The sequence below is a fragment of the Lasioglossum baleicum genome, chromosome 5 (assembly GCF_051020765.1).
Source record: "Lasioglossum baleicum chromosome 5, iyLasBale1, whole genome shotgun sequence".
NCBI classification, from domain to species: Eukaryota; Metazoa; Arthropoda; class Insecta; order Hymenoptera; family Halictidae; genus Lasioglossum; species Lasioglossum baleicum.
Window position 1 is genome coordinate 18,951,725 of NC_134933.1, and position 17,690 is coordinate 18,969,414.

Here is a 17,690-nt window from a genome sequence, read left to right on the forward strand (position 1 = left end):
TCTCTCTCTTTATTATAAAATTTATGAAACACAATATTGATTTTCAAACCACTGAAAAATCGAGAGAAGTTATTGCCTGTATTAATATTCCTCTTATAATATAAGCTACGAAGCATTCACTCTGAGAAATTTATCCGTTCATGATCGTAAATATCGACCCTTTACTTTTTTCCAATATTCTGTTTTTCCAATCGTAGTACTATAGAATGAACAGGCATTATTACTTTCTTTGGCGATATTGTTCTTCTTACACTGCGAGCTACAAACAATTCCTAAGAATTCATTGTTTGTGATTAAAAACATCTCTCTCTTGCCCCCATTTTTCGCGATTTCATCTTTCCTCAATAACTCTATCAATCCACTATCATCATCGTTATCCTCTCATTGTCTCTTCAATAAAGAACTCTTATTTTCTCAATTAATGTCGTTCTTCCCAGCTGAAAAGGAACTATTAATTCTTGCGATTTATTATTTTACATAGAAGAATTAATTTTATTATCCTATTTTACGATCTACGAAACACAATTTTCTGTGACTTTTATCCACGTGATTCGCAGTGGGTATAGTTATTGACTGCGAATATTGTCTACCTTGAAATATCTAATATAATAAAGAGATTGTTGACCGCGGAAAATACCTTTGAAATGGTCCGTGTCGCTTTGTCTCGCGATTGTGACGCGGCTAATTGGGCGATCGAGTTCCTCGGTGTGTTTGCGGGTTTAATTAATTTGTGAGTGCTCAGACCCCGAGCAGTTAAGTGTTCGTAGGTTCGAGAGGGAGACCGTTCCCAAACCGGAAAAGAAAGTTTCGCCGCCTCCTTGCCTTTAAGGATAGTTTTTCTCTCGCGTGTACTCTTTAACGATACTTGTACGGAAGTTGCGGGGGCGGATGGCGGACGAAGGGTTAAAACCAGACTCTGTCTACGCCCGCGGGATCTCCGAAGTTTCGGGTAACACGAAAATGGGTAGTTAAGCCGGCAGATCAGCCCGCCTCGAAACCTCGACGCAACTCATCGCACTAATTAATATCAATTTCGGTAATCCGCGCGCTCTTCCGGGCTCTCGCTCATGAAAAATAAGCTTGCGGAGCTCCGGGAAACCGCTTTCTGGAAATAAACGATCGCAACCACCGCGTGTATACAGAATCTTCTGCGAATTGTTCGCTGCGGTTATCTCGACCTTAACTTCTTAACAATCTGAACTCTTTAACATTCTTAGAACTAAACCGACACAGATCAAACAGATATCCAGGTGATTTCACTTTTGTCACGTTCTTAACACATTACTTATTAGCGACTGTTTATCAGATTTTTTAATTTTACGATTTACGTCTGGGAACTTCTTAAACAATTATTGAAAAGGAAAGGTAGTTTCGGTCATGAATTAACAAGCTTTCGAAATCGTAATGCAATGTTTTAGAAGAACTCGGAATGTCAATGTTCTAAGGGTGGTTTCAACCCTTCAACTATACCTGCCACCAATAAAAAAGTACGTATACACTCCTCATTACTTCCTCTAAAGTTTATAAATGAGAAACTAAAATTTTCTTTCAATGAGAAACAAATTTTCTCAATCAATTCTTTTCTGCACTCTACTCGTCGCTTACTTCTTCCGTATTTATTTGATTATCGACTAAACATACGATAAATGTATTATTGGTCTGCAAAGAGGATAAAACTGATTCACTGTTTATTCTGTAATTACAGCAGCACGGTTTCCGAAACTGCTGCGCTAATGTTTCCACTAACACTGTGTAAAACTTCCCATCTCTGCGGCTTCAACCTTTCGGGGCGTACACGTATCACAACTCATTTTTGTTGTAGAAAATTTGTAGAACAGAAATAGCGCGAAAAAATTCTTTCTTTGTAACTTTTTTCTGCGATGTTAAAACGCAATTACACTTTCGCAGAGGTCGGCCCCATACGTTCGTCGGATGAATAATCCGCAAAATTTCTTTCAAGATTGTTCCCAAATAATTCTAAGCCACATCGACTTTGGAACGTCAATATTTTAGGGGTAGTTTCAACCCTGAAACACGACTTTTCACTAATAAAAAAAATTGGTATGTACTCTTCAAATTCTGCTGTACAACTTCCTGAAAGTCGATTTAAAATCTGCCAAGTATCTGGCTCTGTATAAAATGTTTCTTTACCTCATGCATAAGAAAATGATATTACATCGAGTAAACGACAGAAATTACGTGATGGCAGAGAAGCGGGCGCTGAAGACACAGCGATTATACCGAGGCCCACAAAAGCCCAAGCACGGTAAGATTCGATTTAATTCTGGGGCGCAAGCTTTTTAATCCGGCGTCGCGTTACGCGACTATTTTTCTCCGCTTTTCTCGCGCGAACGGTGAAAATCTACTTTCCACTCGGCGCGGGGTAACGAGCCGGTCGCCTTTATGGCACGCATTAATTAAATTAACGGGATCATTAATTGCGGCCTGGCGGTCTTCTTCTGCCGTACGCGCTCGCGTATCCCGGCAAATCCTGGGTTAAAACAGGGGGGATCGGGGTGCAGCTTGAAACGACGAAAGGGGGAGGGGATGGCGGCGGCTGTAGCTTGAAAAGGGGGTACAGGACTTCGCCGCTTTTACGAGTCGGGCTAAGAAAGAACCGGTGAAAAGCCGGGGCATTGTGTCGCATCGGGCGTGTTCGAGGGTTTATTTGTGAAACGACGCGAAGACAAGCCGCGGCAAAATAAAGGGACACACGCGCGCGGCTATTGTGAACTCTTGGAATTTATGCACTCGCGGAGAAAGGGGTTCGCATACACCACTGCTCAAAGCTTTGGGATCGTTACGCGACGTCAAGTGAACATGCCTCTTTTTTCCTATCCTTCCTTGTATCTCCCCCCCTCTCTCTCTCTCTCTCTCTCTCTCTCTCTCGCACGCACTTCTTTTTTTCACCGGAAAAGGGCACAGGGGAAATTTTTCTCTAATCGGATCTCGGAGCGCTTTCCGCGAAACTCTGCTGATTTCTGGGACGCCACTGTTTGAGCCAACGATCTTTGCTTCCTTCCACAACTTCTGGCAACTGGGACAATTTATCTTTATGCTTCCTTTGTATTCCTTGCTCTTTCCTGTAGGATTTATAGTAAGACGTGTTTGTTCCCTTTGTGAATTATTGATGGTCTTGCGGAAAGGATTAACTTCGAGAAGGAACAATTTCTTATTATATTTCATGGTTTTTAATGAGAGAATTTATCTAGCTTTTCTTAATAAATTGGTGCTGAATACCTTGGATTTCTTCCTCTTTTCTATGAATTCCTGCAGGACATCTGTTAGGTGTGCAAATAAGTCTCTTTCCCTTTCTTTCTACGATCATATAATAGCTTCTGACTGAATTCGAATTATCGTTAATCGGAAAGTTCCGTCCATCTAGCGTCGTATGGTTAACTTTTTGATTTTGACATCTTTCCAAAGATTTAAACTTTTTGATAACCTCCAAAGATGACTCATTCTTTCACCGCGGAATTCGCTCATATTTAAGAAGATTCTTTTTTCCTTCTTCTTTCCTTTTCGAAATTCCTTCGGTACTGTTCAGAAGAAACCGGAATCTCGAGCAGGTTTATCTTAAATAAATGGCTATGAAAAATCGCGGAAACACGAGCAGTAGCTCGAGTTCAACAAAAGGTTATCGTCCGGAGCTGATTGAAAATAGCAAGGCGAAAATGGTAAGACAATAGAGTCCTGCGCAGTCTTTTATTTCGTTACTGCGAGATCGCATCGCAGTAAGTAATGAAATATTTTCGAGTACTGCAGAACAGTGTACACTGCCTCAGAAGAAAGGATAAGCTCGGTAATGAAACCTCGAGAGTCGGTGAAGAGAGGCAGTGGGGGTTTATCTTTTCTTTTCCTGCTTCTAAACGAGCTTTCCAGAAGATAGTTAGATACTGTTGGACTTCAGAGAAATTCATCCCGGAGCGAGACCGGTGAGAAAACTATTTTGCCCGTTGGATGCTCGGTAAATAGATGGTTCGGTAAGTAGATGGAATTCCATCCGTTTCGCAGTCAAATGATCCGTCGTCGTATATTATTCCTGGGTAGCTTGGCTGTCCGGCGACACCATGAAACAATAACAGGATTTCTCCGAGTCCCGTCACGCGCGTGTTTTTAAATTCAGAAGAAATCCGTGAAGTTTACCGAGCGTTCTCTATCGAGCCGTATCGACATCGGCTGCTTTCCGATTCGTAATAACATTGAAATTCAATCCGACGTTCCGCTCGATAAAAGTAAACCTACCGGGGCTCTCCCGGTGGCTCGATCATCATACTTCAGTCTTGTTCCAATTTTCTCTTAATCTACGATACCAGATCCGAGCGAGAAACTGCCGCCGCGGACCAGATAACGCCGGCTACATCCTGTCCCGAATCTTTTGCAATAATACGACCCGTGCTCGATCCTCACGATATCGAAACCCTACTCTCTCTCTCTCTCTCTCTCTCTCTCTCTCTCTCTCTCTCTCTCTCTCTCTCTCTCTCTCTCTCTCTCTCTCTCTCTCTCTCTCTCTCTCTCTCTCTCTCTCTCTCTCTCTCTCTCTCTCTCTCTCTCTCTCTCTCTCTCTCTCTCTCTCTCTCTCTCTCTCTCTCTCTCTCTCTCTCTCTCTCTCTCTCTCTCTCTCTCTATTTCTCGTAAGTCTCCGTTTAAACGGATCGAGTGCAGCTGAAGCATTCGGATGAGTCCTGAACCAGCCCGAACAGATCAATTATTGTTGAGCTGCGCTCGACAACGAGTTTATGGCGTATCACAGTAATTCTAGAATTGTTATTAGACTGTGGGATATTAAACTTGTTAACCCTTTGCTCTTTTAACTCGAATGGTGACTCTGAGCCGCCACTAAAAATTGCTCTACCATTATTCAAAATATTGTTTACATTATTAAATGTGTCGGTATCTAATCAATTAAGGTGGAGTAGGGCAAGTCGGCCCCCTAGTTTTTGCAAAGTTGGACTTTAAACTGATGTATTATCAGTCTGGTATGTAAAAACTTAACGTTCTTGGTATGTATCAAACTCTTGTCACAGTTATTACTGATGAATTAGTATTATGTAGGATTCTAATTTTGCTTGAAAATTATCATTTTGATAGGAGGAAAGTGTCAACTAGGACGCACTTGCCCCGAAAATTGGCAAGATGAGAGTCTAAAGAGTTAAAAATGCGTTCGAACCTTGTTTCAAGTGCTACGGGGCAAGAAAATAATTATTATCAAGCCTGCTGCAAAATGCTTTTTATTGCATTAAATATATTGTTTAGCTTTATCGTTACCCATACAGTACGCACTTGCCCCACCGTGATAGTACGGACTTGCATACATTTTAAAAAATACAATAAAAACGGTTTATTTCATGTAAACCTACACATCTTGCCATATAAATATGCCAGTAGTTCAAGGTGGAAGTGTTAAATTATTGTATTATTCTTTTAAGTAGCTCACTTTAAACAGAACTTTCGTATCCCGGTACGGAAACGTGGTAGCAAAAAATTATAATTATTGGGGGGAAAATAAACACCGTTTGTTACCGCGCGATTATTGTCTGCAAACATTTTATTGCACAGCAAACAATTTACTAATAATTTACAATTCTTTCTCACCTCTTCTGCTTCTCTCTCTTTTTACTCGGATAAAACCGGTCCTTCTCTTGCTAAATATTTTTGCAGAGGGGGCCCAGAATTTTCGGAAATCTCTGTCGCCGACACCTCAAGCTTAGACTCCCGACACTCGGCTATCGCGTTACCGCACTCAGTCCATCTCCAGAAAAATGCCAGAAAAGGAAGCTTGCTCGTCCTCGTGCAAGAACAGCCAGTTCCTTTGATACAACCAGCAACGAAAGGAATCCGCGACAGCTCGAGTACGAAGCAAACATGTTTCCCGTTGCACATCCTGCAACCAACTCCGAGAAAAAGCTTGATACCATTTCCAAGGCTCGACTTGGTCGGAACAAACGAGGAAAAAACAGACAAACTACTTCTCTCTCACCCTCTCTCTTTGGTTTTCTCGAACATTCCTGTGATTAATGCAACGTGGGTAATTAAAAATAACCCCAGTTACATTGTTCAATTCAAATGACATTCAATCGGAATCTATACGCTCCCCTGCGATTGTAATGCTTCTTCGATCTTGCCTGGGGTCGGATTTATTAACCGAGGATCGTTTATATTGCAGAAACATTCAACTTGATTACCTGCAACTAATTAACTCGCCGATTGCGTGTCACTGTAGCCATTAAGAATCACGAGGCTGGATAGCAGCCTCCTTTGAAAAAGTTTTTTTTCAATGTCTCAATTTTAACCTTTCACTTGAGAATAAGCATTGAAGATATGTGTCCTATAATTCGTTTAATTCTATCCTCTTTCATTTTACTCTGGTTCGTTGCAATTAAAATATTTTTATTCAGCACAAAGTCTATTAACTTACAAATGAAAAATAGATACGTTGTAGTTATCAATATTTTACGGAACGTCAAATGTGCAAAGTATTAATGGGTCCCCGCCTAAAGTATTAATAAACCCGTCCGTCCCTAGTGTTTACCCTAGTTTAACCCTTTAAATGAGGGGTTAGTCAAATAAAAGTAATAAATATAATATAAAGTAAACTAAAAATAATGCTTTTATTTTTCCTTGACGAATGAGCAACAAAGAGGGAACTTTTTGACAAAAGTGCTTGTTGGATCCAGGCCAGCGTAGATGTTCCGTGAGCCTCGTCGTTAAGCATTTTTACTATGGCTGGTTACCGTTTCTTTGCCGGCAATCGTTGGAGCAGGCGGAACGAGTTCACGCGTACTCTTTCGCGAGAAAACTGCGAGGTTACGAGGGGCTCGGAGAGCTCATAGCTGGCGCAACGCGTTTCCACGAAGAAATTACTTAGCTGTCGCATGCGGCAATCATCGTAGTCGCGGATCAGACGAGTTCCTGGAATCTACGTACACACATACGTATTACATTTCCTGTCGTTGTTCCCGATCCCACACGTGTTTCGCCGTTCTATTATGGCGGCGCTATCGCCGCGTTAACACGGCTAAATATTACATTAACGTCGCGCCACGGCACCATAAATGAAACGAGACACTAATTGCCGATCATGATTTACGCCGGGACCGTTTCAGAAATACGGGTCCGAGTCGGTAATTACCGGGACACGAGGTTGATACTTTTTACTCGGCCGTCCGGCGCCCGAGGCTGTATATCGCGGTGCACAGCGCGCGTTCGCTTCAAATAATTTTAATTTCGTCAATTTCAAAGGAGATACTTGGGACTATATCCTCATTTTTTCAAATTTTGAAAAATTTTTCTGCTATGGAAACATTGCATTTCTTTAAAAGAATTGCAAAATAAATTGGTGAAAATACATTTTTTTCAAATGTCAACATTTTTAGTAAATACTAGGAAAATATAAGGAAAAATTATTTTATACTTTTTAGTCCGTTTTAAAAACGCGGTATTTTTAAAAAATTTATTTTTTATTTCATTTTATATTATACTATCAGCTGCTCGTGGTGTGCCTTCCGGCCCTCCGGGCGGGTTGCCCTGGCGGGGGGCGCACAATGGGCGCACTAATGACGTCACAACTTTTGACAATATGAAAAAAAATTGTACACACATAGTTTAATTCGTCGATAAGGTAAATTATTATTATTAATTTAAAAAAGTCAAAGTGACCTTTACTTTTTTACGTAAAAAGCATTTTTTCAGATTTAAGAATATGCGAGCATGTAGCTCGCCAAGTACATACTGAGAAACTGTTGTCTAAAACATTTTTTAAGTACACTACCGGAAATGCCTAAAAAATTGGTGACATGACTTAACGGACACACCCTGTATATGTATTTCCAAAAACTGTTTTTCTTATGGAGAACGTCGGGGTGCGTGTGCACCCCAGTACACAGCTTAAGTACCAAGTTCCTTTTAAAGCCGTACTATTGCATTAAAAATCACCAATTTTAATGAAATTCGTTCGAATCTTACGTGAAACAAGATCTTTGGAAATTTTCCATTCGTTAACTTTTTATTTCCGTTTTTATCAACTGTGGGCAGCGTTTACACCCCATACAGAGTGAAGGTTCATGGAAAAAGCTTGACACTATTTTAAGGATTTGAAAATCCTTTGAAATTCGTTCATAGGTCACTAACTTTGAACAAAATCCGAAACAGTACTCCAAAAAGTGTCTGATTCCGCGTGAAATAATCCTAGTGGTAGTGGAGCAAGTTTCAGCGAGTAACATCGAAAAAGCCGAACCCTTAAAAAAATCCCCCCGGACGCACTAAAAAGTAAGACAAATCCGGGTGAAACACGAGAAGTATTAAAAGAGTTTTTGGCATCAGGAATGTGTCTATTTTATTTTATAATATATGTTCTTCTGGAAATGTTGTCTAAATATTTTATTTTGCACGAAGATCAGCAGTCTGATGCTGCGCTTTTTTCAGGATTTCTTCGTTTGCTTTAATGTGATTTTCATTGAAAAATATAGCTCTCTTGGTGGTCAGCATTCTCTTTGAAAATGTAAAACCAGCTTACCAGACCGTATGTATCTTTTTTACAAGGTATTATTCATGTTGAAGAGATGAACACAGCTCGAAACGTCGTATAAAATCCGTAAACAGGCTGCAACGGGATTAATCGTAAGCAGCCAACGTACACAATAAACTTTTTGTGTTTATCGTCGACTGAATTGTAAGCATACACACGTATGAAGAATTTCGGTCAGTTAAATAATGTGAATCGTTTGTTATAACTTTTTTTTTTAACTGACACGTAGCTAGAACTGACTGTATATTCAGCGTGGAATTTCGTGGGGTGGTTTCATCGTTAAACTTTGATCTATTTACGATAAATAAATTATGTGTCTAGTCTTTTATACCTTTATCCAATGAAGTTGCTTTCGGTATTATTCGCAAATATTCAGTCAGTCAATAGGATTGAATCGGATTTCATTAATTACGAACAGAAAAATCGCATTTCTCGGGGCGTATTCTACAAAGAAACAATAACAAATAATGTAGAATTGACTCGATGCATTTATTGCGGATCCCTTATTCATTAGAATCCACAAATATTGAGAGTCAACGAGCCCGCGTCGATTTCCGCGAATAATTGCGAGAAAAGGCGGGTTGCCGTAAGTTTGTGCAATCAAGAAACGATTTTAATTAACGCGGGATCCCTTAATGCCTGTATTACGAGCGGTATTTATGAAATACACGGCGTTCTACGTAATATTGTTACGTAGTGTACCGCTGTTAACTGGATTAGGTCGACTCGGCGAGAGTTGGCTCCGGGTTCCCACGAGTTGCCACCGGGTTACTTTCTCTCCGTGAACCCGGTTTAGGGTTCGGTTTGGGTGTTGGTTAGGATCTCGGCCGCGTACAACGAGGTGGTTTGGCTACTCTCAGCGGTCGCGGGGAACGACAATAATCGCGCGTTTCCGGCCGGGTCGTATGTTAACGGACGAAAAATGACGAGAAAAATACGAGGCAATTACTCTTACGGAGGGCCAAGATGGCGGCGACCGGGACTCGTAAACTTTTGACACGCGAGGAAAGCTTCGGTAATTAAAAAGTGCGTGGGACGCGTGCTCCACAGTTAATGGTTTCGCTATGACCGGGTTAGAGGGAGAGAGAGGCAACAGCATGATAAAAAAAAGCAGCAACCGGAAATACCTTTAACCGCGCGCGTGCTAAATCTTGAGGAAACGCGCGCGAAAAGATAAAAGTATTCCCGGGGGAGCGTAAAGCTTCGGGAGCTTTGTTAACGCAAAGATTTCCTTTTATCTCGGCGAACTTAAAACGGATAACGTTCACTTTGAAAAACGGCGTTAAGGGCTGGCTTTATGATCCGGACGTGACTCCCCCGTGCCTTTTCAGGCTTACCGTCGCCGCCGCTTCGTTTATTCTGATTCTTTTTACCGGAGGAATATTAAAACATTGGTTCAATTGTGACTGGTAACAACTGCATAATTCTTGCCGAAACTGGTTTCTCGTTGAACGGAAATTATGATGGTTGGATTCGGTAGAGGGGTTGAAAATCCAAAACACTCAAGATTTCAGAAAATTGAAAGAAAATTGAAAGGCATAAAATGTCACAAAATGTTTTCTATAAAATGAGAATTAGAATATTAAGATATGCTAAGAGGGGTTGGTCTTTCAAACCCCTTCAATTTCACACATCCTATACAAATTGGGAACACTCGGTAAACAAAAGCTGACAAAGTAAGGTTCAATAAGATTCACTGATTAGTAGATAATTATATTAGATTGCGGAACTTTATGCAAAATAAAAATTGTTTGCATCAACTGCGACAAACGAGGATCACATAAAAATTTCTTTCATTTTTTAATAATGTTCATGAGCTGCAATTAATACATTGATGTTCTTTAAGTTGTTTAAATCTCTCTACTGTTTTAAATTGCAACTACTCATTTCTATCATAAATGCATAAAATCCGCAGTCTAATCATCATTCATCCCAGAGTGAACAATAAAATCCCAGGATCCATACAAACTTTCCAGAACTAATTTCTTCAGTATAACATAAAATGAAATATATGCAACTATAAACATGATTTGATAAATTTGTTCAAGCGGTCAGAGCGTGAACGGGGTGACCCGAATGATCTGATTTTTCCCTCGGCGTTATTTATCGGGTTTAAACGGACAGTTTCGAAATTGATTCTGAAATTACGTGACGTGCTTCCGTCAGGCCTTAAAAACTTTTCTCTCGCCTCAGCGTGAACTCGCGGGGGAAGTTACGATATCAGGCCTGTATCTCGGTTTAACCGGATCCCGAGCAAAACGGTGTATAGGATAGATTCCTGCGCGATCAGGATAACGCGAGGCCGCGACGGCTGTCGGACCCGGCAACTTTATAATTACGTCAGACGGTCCGACAGCCGATCCTGGAACTTCTCTTCCCATCGAACTGTCTACAGGGTAAGCGAGTCGAACGCAGTGCTCGATTTCGTCGCGCTTTTCGCCGGTCTCGGCTTGGGAGACTTATTTTTACATGTAGTATCACCACCCCCCCCCCCCTGCTCGGTTGTACCACCCGTCCGGCTACACCCTGTATAAGAAATCATTAAAGATAGAAACAAAAAGCAGGGTCTCTCAGACGTTGTCCCAGACGCGCAAACGGAAAAACCAATTTACATAGAAGTTTCTTGTGGAAATAGGAATTTTTTCAGCATAATTAGCACACTGGAAAGAGCATAAATCACACTAACGCACGCTCGCGCAGGTATCCGATTAGCGTGATGGTAGGGGCAAGAGCTTCGTTTCGATTCGGATTCCCGAACAAAGAAAGGGAACGTCAGCGCGCGGCGACATTAACTCGACGAAAGAGCTCGCATATCCCGAGTGACATTGGAAAAGAAGGGTGAAAAAGGAAGAAGTCATATCTCTCTCTCTCTCTCTCTCTCTCTCTCGCTCTTTTAAGCGGAGCATTGAATGGTAGGGGGCCGTGCGCGAGTGTAAGAACGAGATTCAACGCGCTGCAAAGAAATTTACTTCTTTGATTGACATTCAAAAGGAGCACTCCGCGCTTCCTTTAACCTGAATTATGAAAGGATACCGGAGGATAGGCTGGTCTCGTCGCGTCGCGGTGAATTTCCCGGGTGTGCAGCCCCGGGGAAACATTTTTCCGCGAGAATGGGCGGGACGTAAATATTGACTCGCGAGCACGCCGAGAGTCTTCGTCTCTTTGAGATGAAGAAAATCACGGGCACCCCGGCTGATCGCCAAAATCTAGAATAAATTATGCTAATCATAGAGAATGTTTCCACTCACTGGCTCTCCATCCGGCACTTGCCCTCCCGCACTTTGCAGTTGTTTTTGAAGTCCTCGTATATGTGGTTACACGCCTTTTCGTGTTGGCACACCGTCACCGCGTGGTTGCAGCTGAGCAGCTTGTCGGTCGGGTACGGGTCCTTATCTGCAACAAAATTAGCAGATTTTGTCAGTGGATTGCCGGTAACAAGGTCTATAAACAGTCCGAAACAGTATACAGTAATGTTTTTCACGACGCAAAAGACTTATTAAGTTACTTATATCTTTATGAAACTTTCATCAATACATTCGTGGCATTTTTCTGATTAAAAAAAGACTAAACACGATATAATTTCAACTGTATTTAATGGTTTAATTGACAATGAACGTTTCGGGCGCAAGGAAGGACAGCGTCGAATTCACCCCCGGTTTCGGATCTCGATGGACCGACTGGATAATTGGAAATTCTTTCATACTTTTTAGTGAATTTTTTCAGTTCGTTTCGTAGTCGGCTTAATTTTTTTTAAATAAAATTTTTTTATGCAAATTTACTTCTCCGATCTGCTTTAGTTTGACGAAGTTGCCTCGACAAACAACAAGTAGCGGGATCATTCTCTAACTGCAAGAATTGTCTCGCATTCCACGGATCCTGCAATATAAGTGCATCGGTGCATTCGCCCCGAAAAAAAGCGCGCCCACCAAGCAATATTCAAATTGGAAACGATAGGACGCCAGGGTTTTCGCAATCGGATGCTACGGTTCCCAAGGATCGCGAGCCAGGATCTCTTGGCAAGGGCTCAGGACTCTTATCATTCAAATCCAGCAGAATTTTCGTGGCCGGGATAGGATCTCCGTAGACAATAAGCATTCCGATCCCTCGGTGGTTTTCTCCGCGCGATGAGAGACAATGGACCGTCTCGAGGAAGAATCTCGTTGATTGTTAACGCGTGAGAGGTTGGTCTCGCGGAAATAATTGTTGGTCCGTTGCGCCATTAAGGCAAAGAACGGGAAAAAGGAACACACCTGAGTCCACGAGAGGAGCCAATGAGAGATAAAACAATAAGGGGACACCGGCGCCGCAAAACGAAGCCCGCGAAAATAATAAAGGCGTTCTCTTATCAAAGAGACAATGAAAACGAAAGAGAGAGGCGTGGTGCTCTAAGTGCGGCGATGCTTCTGTACGAGGACAGAATTTTATTTTTAGGGAGGAGGAGAATTATATGAATAATTTGAAAGGGATCTCGAGGTCTCCGATGATAAAAAGCGATCGGATAATGAAACGGGGCGGACTAATTCTTCGACTAATCTAGAGGGGTGGGTCTTGGAGGGGAGCAGTCTAGTTATATATTAACTGTCGCCCGTTTATTTTGGTAAATAAAGCCGCCGAGGGAATATCGGGCGGATCGTTCGCGGAAAATGTATAAACAAAAGCGTCGATGAAGTAAGGATAATGGGGTGGAAAGGAGGGCGGCCCGGCATAAAGGGAAAAAAGAAGTTTCTCTCGCGGAATCGACAGGCAAGAGGAAAGCCATTCTTTTAGCATCGGAGACGAAGAAACGGGATGAGAGAGGGAGAGAGACAAGGGGGATGGGAGAGCAGCCGGAAAAAAGGATCACGGCTGGAACAGCGGACGTGGGTGAAAAGAAGCGCATTGGGAATTATCCGTGAATCGTTCGGAAATGCTCAAAAGACCCGACGGCCCGGACGAGCGAGCCCTCGGGAAAATGAACAATGGAGATCGCAGGCGAAACCGCAATGGCGCGGAGGTTATATAAGGGGCCGCAGTCAAAGATATCGCGATCCCTTTGTTTCTTCGACGAGGGCCGCGACTCCAGTCCTCTCCCCTCTATCTCGCTCTTTCTCTCCCTACCCTTTTTCCGTTTTCTTTTCATCGAGAGGAAATGCCCGGCTGAGTGGCACCTCGATCAAATTTTTCTCTGTTGCGTCCACGGTCGTTGCCCCCTCCGATAAACCCACCCCGAGACGATTAGGGTGATACGTCACGAATAGAGAAAGCTGGGGAGACGAGACCTTGGACCTGTTTCGTTATTTTCACAGCGGCAATTTGATTAACCCTTAGCACTCGAGCGGTGACTCTGTGAGAGAGGCACCATTAAAAATTGCTGTACCATTATTCAAAATATTGCTTACATTAACACATGTGTTGGTATCAAACCAATATTGCTAAACATTTAAGTCAACGATTTCATATCCATAAAATGAAAAAAATCATATGGAATGGAATTATTCTAGATCGAATGAAGTGGTTCATTTGAAAATAGCTCCGACTGTAAAGGGTTAAATTTCCAATTTCAATCGTCCACGAAGGGTCAAGTGGAACAACTAACGTGCTACTATTGTAAGAGAAACGAGCGAGGTGCACATTAAGTATTACAGACCTCGTTCGTCTTCCCCGGTCTCGACATTCCGGATCGCGGGGTTAATTAATCAAAAAGAGAACTTTCCATCCGTAGAGCGGGAAGATAAAAAAATTTCTCACCTAAATTGGCGAGAGATCTCTCTCGAGAGATCTCGCGGGAGAGTGGGGCCGAGGTCGCGCTGCGGCACAGCGTCTAATAATTCGGGTGTAACGAGTCGAGCAATTAGAAGAGTTTGGCCAGAAGCTTAATTACATTTATCCCGGCTGTATAAGCTGAAAGCCGGTCATACGGTGGGGAAACCGGCGGATAATGAAAGCTCGCCGCCACGCCCGTTTCGAAAACCGGGAAGCTTCGGCACTTAATGAGATTAAATTCGCTCTCGTGCTTCTGGGAGGGGGAGGAGGTTTGTGGAAGAACAGAGACGATGAGAGAGAGAGAGAGAGAGAGAGAGAGAGAGAGAGAGAGAGAGAGACAAAAAACGTGGTCGAAAGAAACTAAGGAAAGGGAAAACCAAGGGGATGGTAGGAGGGGCGAAGAAAAGAAAGAAAAGAGGCCTGGCAAAGGCACGCGCCACCCTCGCCCCCGTGAAAACGGGGCGCAAAGATAGCCACCCCCGCAGTCAGGGCCAGGGTCCGATGAAAACAACCTCTCCGAGCTCATGCGGGGCTTTGATGCGCCCCGACGCGATGCACCAGACAGAAAAAGATCGCGAAGGCGGGCAAATCGGTATTTCGCACGCCACCCGCGAGTGCGATTTGTTGCGCGATCATTTAAACGCTGCCTTATTCCCGAGAACGCGCGCGGTAAATCTGATGAAAAGCATCCCCTTTCGTCGGAAGCCTACAGGAATTGGGGGAAACTGCAGCGTGGCTTTTCTAGGCTGTTCGATACTTTTTCACGCGGTTTTAGTTTACGTTTTCGCATCTTTAAAGCGTTTATACGGGGGTTGCTAAAAATGTTCGCGAAATGTTTTTCCCTCTTCTGGTAGATAACGCTGTGGCTATTTTTCCGATTGGGATATGAAACTGATATCCTAGAATAAAAATTTTCTATTTCGCGTGGATAAAGCCTCGAAAACTGCATGGTCGGTTGCTCGGGAATTTTAACATGCATACCTCTAGTTCACGTTGAATCATTTTCCTTTTTCGTGAAAACTTTTCCGAAAAAGTATAAAATTTCGAAATACGTAGTTTAAGCATCGTGGTAGGGCTGGTGACGACTACCATACCGATTATGCATCATCTTTTATTTATTATCAGCAAAGATGTTTCTGTACGACGCGACGAAAGAGTAGCTAAATGAATCGCGGAAGAGTGGGACCGCGTAGTGGAGTAGGGAGCGCGAACGCGCGAAGTGAGGATCGCTGAACGCGATCACGTGCTACCGAGCGTCGCGCATGAAAGTGTAACGGTTAAAAACTTAATAGTTTATAAATTTTCTTTTCTGAGCTATGTTTAAAATTTCAAGTCTCTAGCTCATGGGGAAGTTAGTTTAAAATCAATTGCAAAATTTGTACCCAACAGACAAACAGACAGACAATCAAAGCGAACGTCGATGGTGAAAATTCTGGCGAATATGGGACGAGAATCGCGGGATCAGGGACGAGAAACGCGATTTCGAGCGTAACAAAGACTGTCGGTGTGCGGTTGTTCGATAGCGGTCGAGAGGCATTACGATAATCTTCTCGTCTAGAGTGAGTGGAAGTCGGGAAGAATGCCGGGAGCAAATATCGCGAGCGATTTCCGCGATTTTCGCGGTGAAAGCTCGAGCCGGATCGGGCCGTGCTCGAGGATGCTCGAGAAGCGTGCAAGCTCGTCGTTCTCTTTCGGATGCGAAAAGTTCTCCTCCGGCCTGCTTTTCTGGTTCTCGTGTAATGCCGGCGTGGAACTTCAGGTTAAACAAGAAACGAGCGTCGCGACGTGGCTAGACGAGACGAGACGAGCGTCGGGACGCCGGGACGCCGGGACGCCGGGATTATTGGAAACGTCGCGAGCGGAACGCGTGTTCGCGACTCGTTAAAAGTTCCCGAGGATCGTTTCTGGCCCGGATCGAGAGAGGGTCGAGAGAGAAGTTTCGAACGGAATCCCTCGTGACGATTAAACGCCTGTTAGAGGATTAACGCGTGGTTCTGATCGATCCGCCCTCCATCCCCCGCCTCCCTTTTTTCCCCAGCTGCTGGATTGATCTTAATTGATTTCCCTTGTCGTCCAGATTCAGGCCGGCGCAGTTTTTTCACGGATCCAGTCTCCACGGTATTTGTAATCTCTAATTTCCGACGACCGATCGCCTAACATTGCTAATTGCGGAAAGTGAATGGTATACTGATCCACGGTGCATTCATCACAGAGACAACTCCTTTGAATTTCAAGCTGATCCAATCTTACTAATCAGAGGATCTTGATTTTCAACTAGAGTTGACTATATAGGGGTTCGACACCCCTAACTCCGTACATGTGTTTCTCGAGAACCACACAAGATATTCAAACGAATCAAAAGGCATCTGACACGGACACTTTATCCTTACCTCACATATTTTTTTCAAAATTTTACATCGCTTATCAAGCATAGTAAAAATTCATTCCGTAAGATTATAACATCAGAAAAATAAAAGTCAGCTGCATATTCTTTGAACATTATTTGTAAACGTTTCCGGGATGGTTCCGTGAGTAGAATATTGTTTACAGAAGTGAAGGCAAATCCTAATTTGATGTACCGAGAGGGGCAAGACGGACAAGTTTAAGGGGCCCGTCGTAAAGTCGGTGGAAAGTTGCAACCGCTTGGCGAAACTGCTCGAGAACGGATAAGAAGAATTTTCTTCGTTCGGGAAAACTTACCCTTCTTCAAGACGTAGATGCAGGGATGGTCGAAGAGGAATTCCCGGAAGCTGTTGCAATCTGGATCTACGTGGGGCTCCTTGCAGAGGCACGTGGGTCGGAAGTAAGGGAAAGCCTGCAGACTGTGCACGGCCGCCTGACACTTTGTCACTGTCACCGTTGAACAAGCCACTGGAACAGCGAAATAATTATTATTAACCGGGGTCGGCCGTTGCCGATGACAAATAGGCTTTCTTGTCGGGACTCCCGACTACGAATTTTGCGAGTTAAACGCGCCTAACACGCTCTCCGACGCCGCCCCGCCGCGCCACTCCGCGGAACGATTAAACCGCAAATATTCTTCGCTTATTCTTGCACGCGAAAATTCTGAAAAAATGTTGGCACGTTGCTGATATCAAAATAGACGTCGGGTAATTTTTTCTGATTTTTCCGTTCAAAATCCTGGTTGTAAATCATTAACATCGAGAACGAGACAATTGAACCGCGAAAGTAAAAGTTGATTTGCCCGCGGTCCAATTTCATCAAGGAATTAATCCGGCCGGTGAACCGAGGCGAAAGAGACGTGTGAGCTCGCGTAAATAACTTCGGCACGGTGTTTCTCGTAGCAGGCTCCCGAAAGGATTATCTTCCACGCGTAATAATTGCCGGGATGGGCGAGTAGGCGGTCTTGGGTAATGCCTACCTGTGAAGACCGCAAAATCCCATCGCGAAATTCGGCGCA

General features: G+C 43.3%; 1 protein-coding gene across 3 annotated transcripts in view; it reads right to left on the reverse strand.

Moving 5' to 3' along the window:
* Positions 1-17,690, reverse strand: part of Gfrl (Glial cell line-derived neurotrophic family receptor-like) — a 435,405-nt gene that overhangs the window by 220,218 nt on the left and 197,497 nt on the right. For all 3 annotated transcript variants that reach the window (XM_076423703.1, XM_076423705.1, XM_076423704.1), the window contains exons 3-4: positions 16,970-17,140; positions 11,776-11,920 (exon numbers count right to left, since the gene is read on the reverse strand). In XM_076423703.1, coding sequence (XP_076279818.1) covers positions 11,776-11,920; positions 16,970-17,140 — 316 coding nt within the window. The remainder of the gene's footprint in view (positions 1-11,775; positions 11,921-16,969; positions 17,141-17,690) is intronic.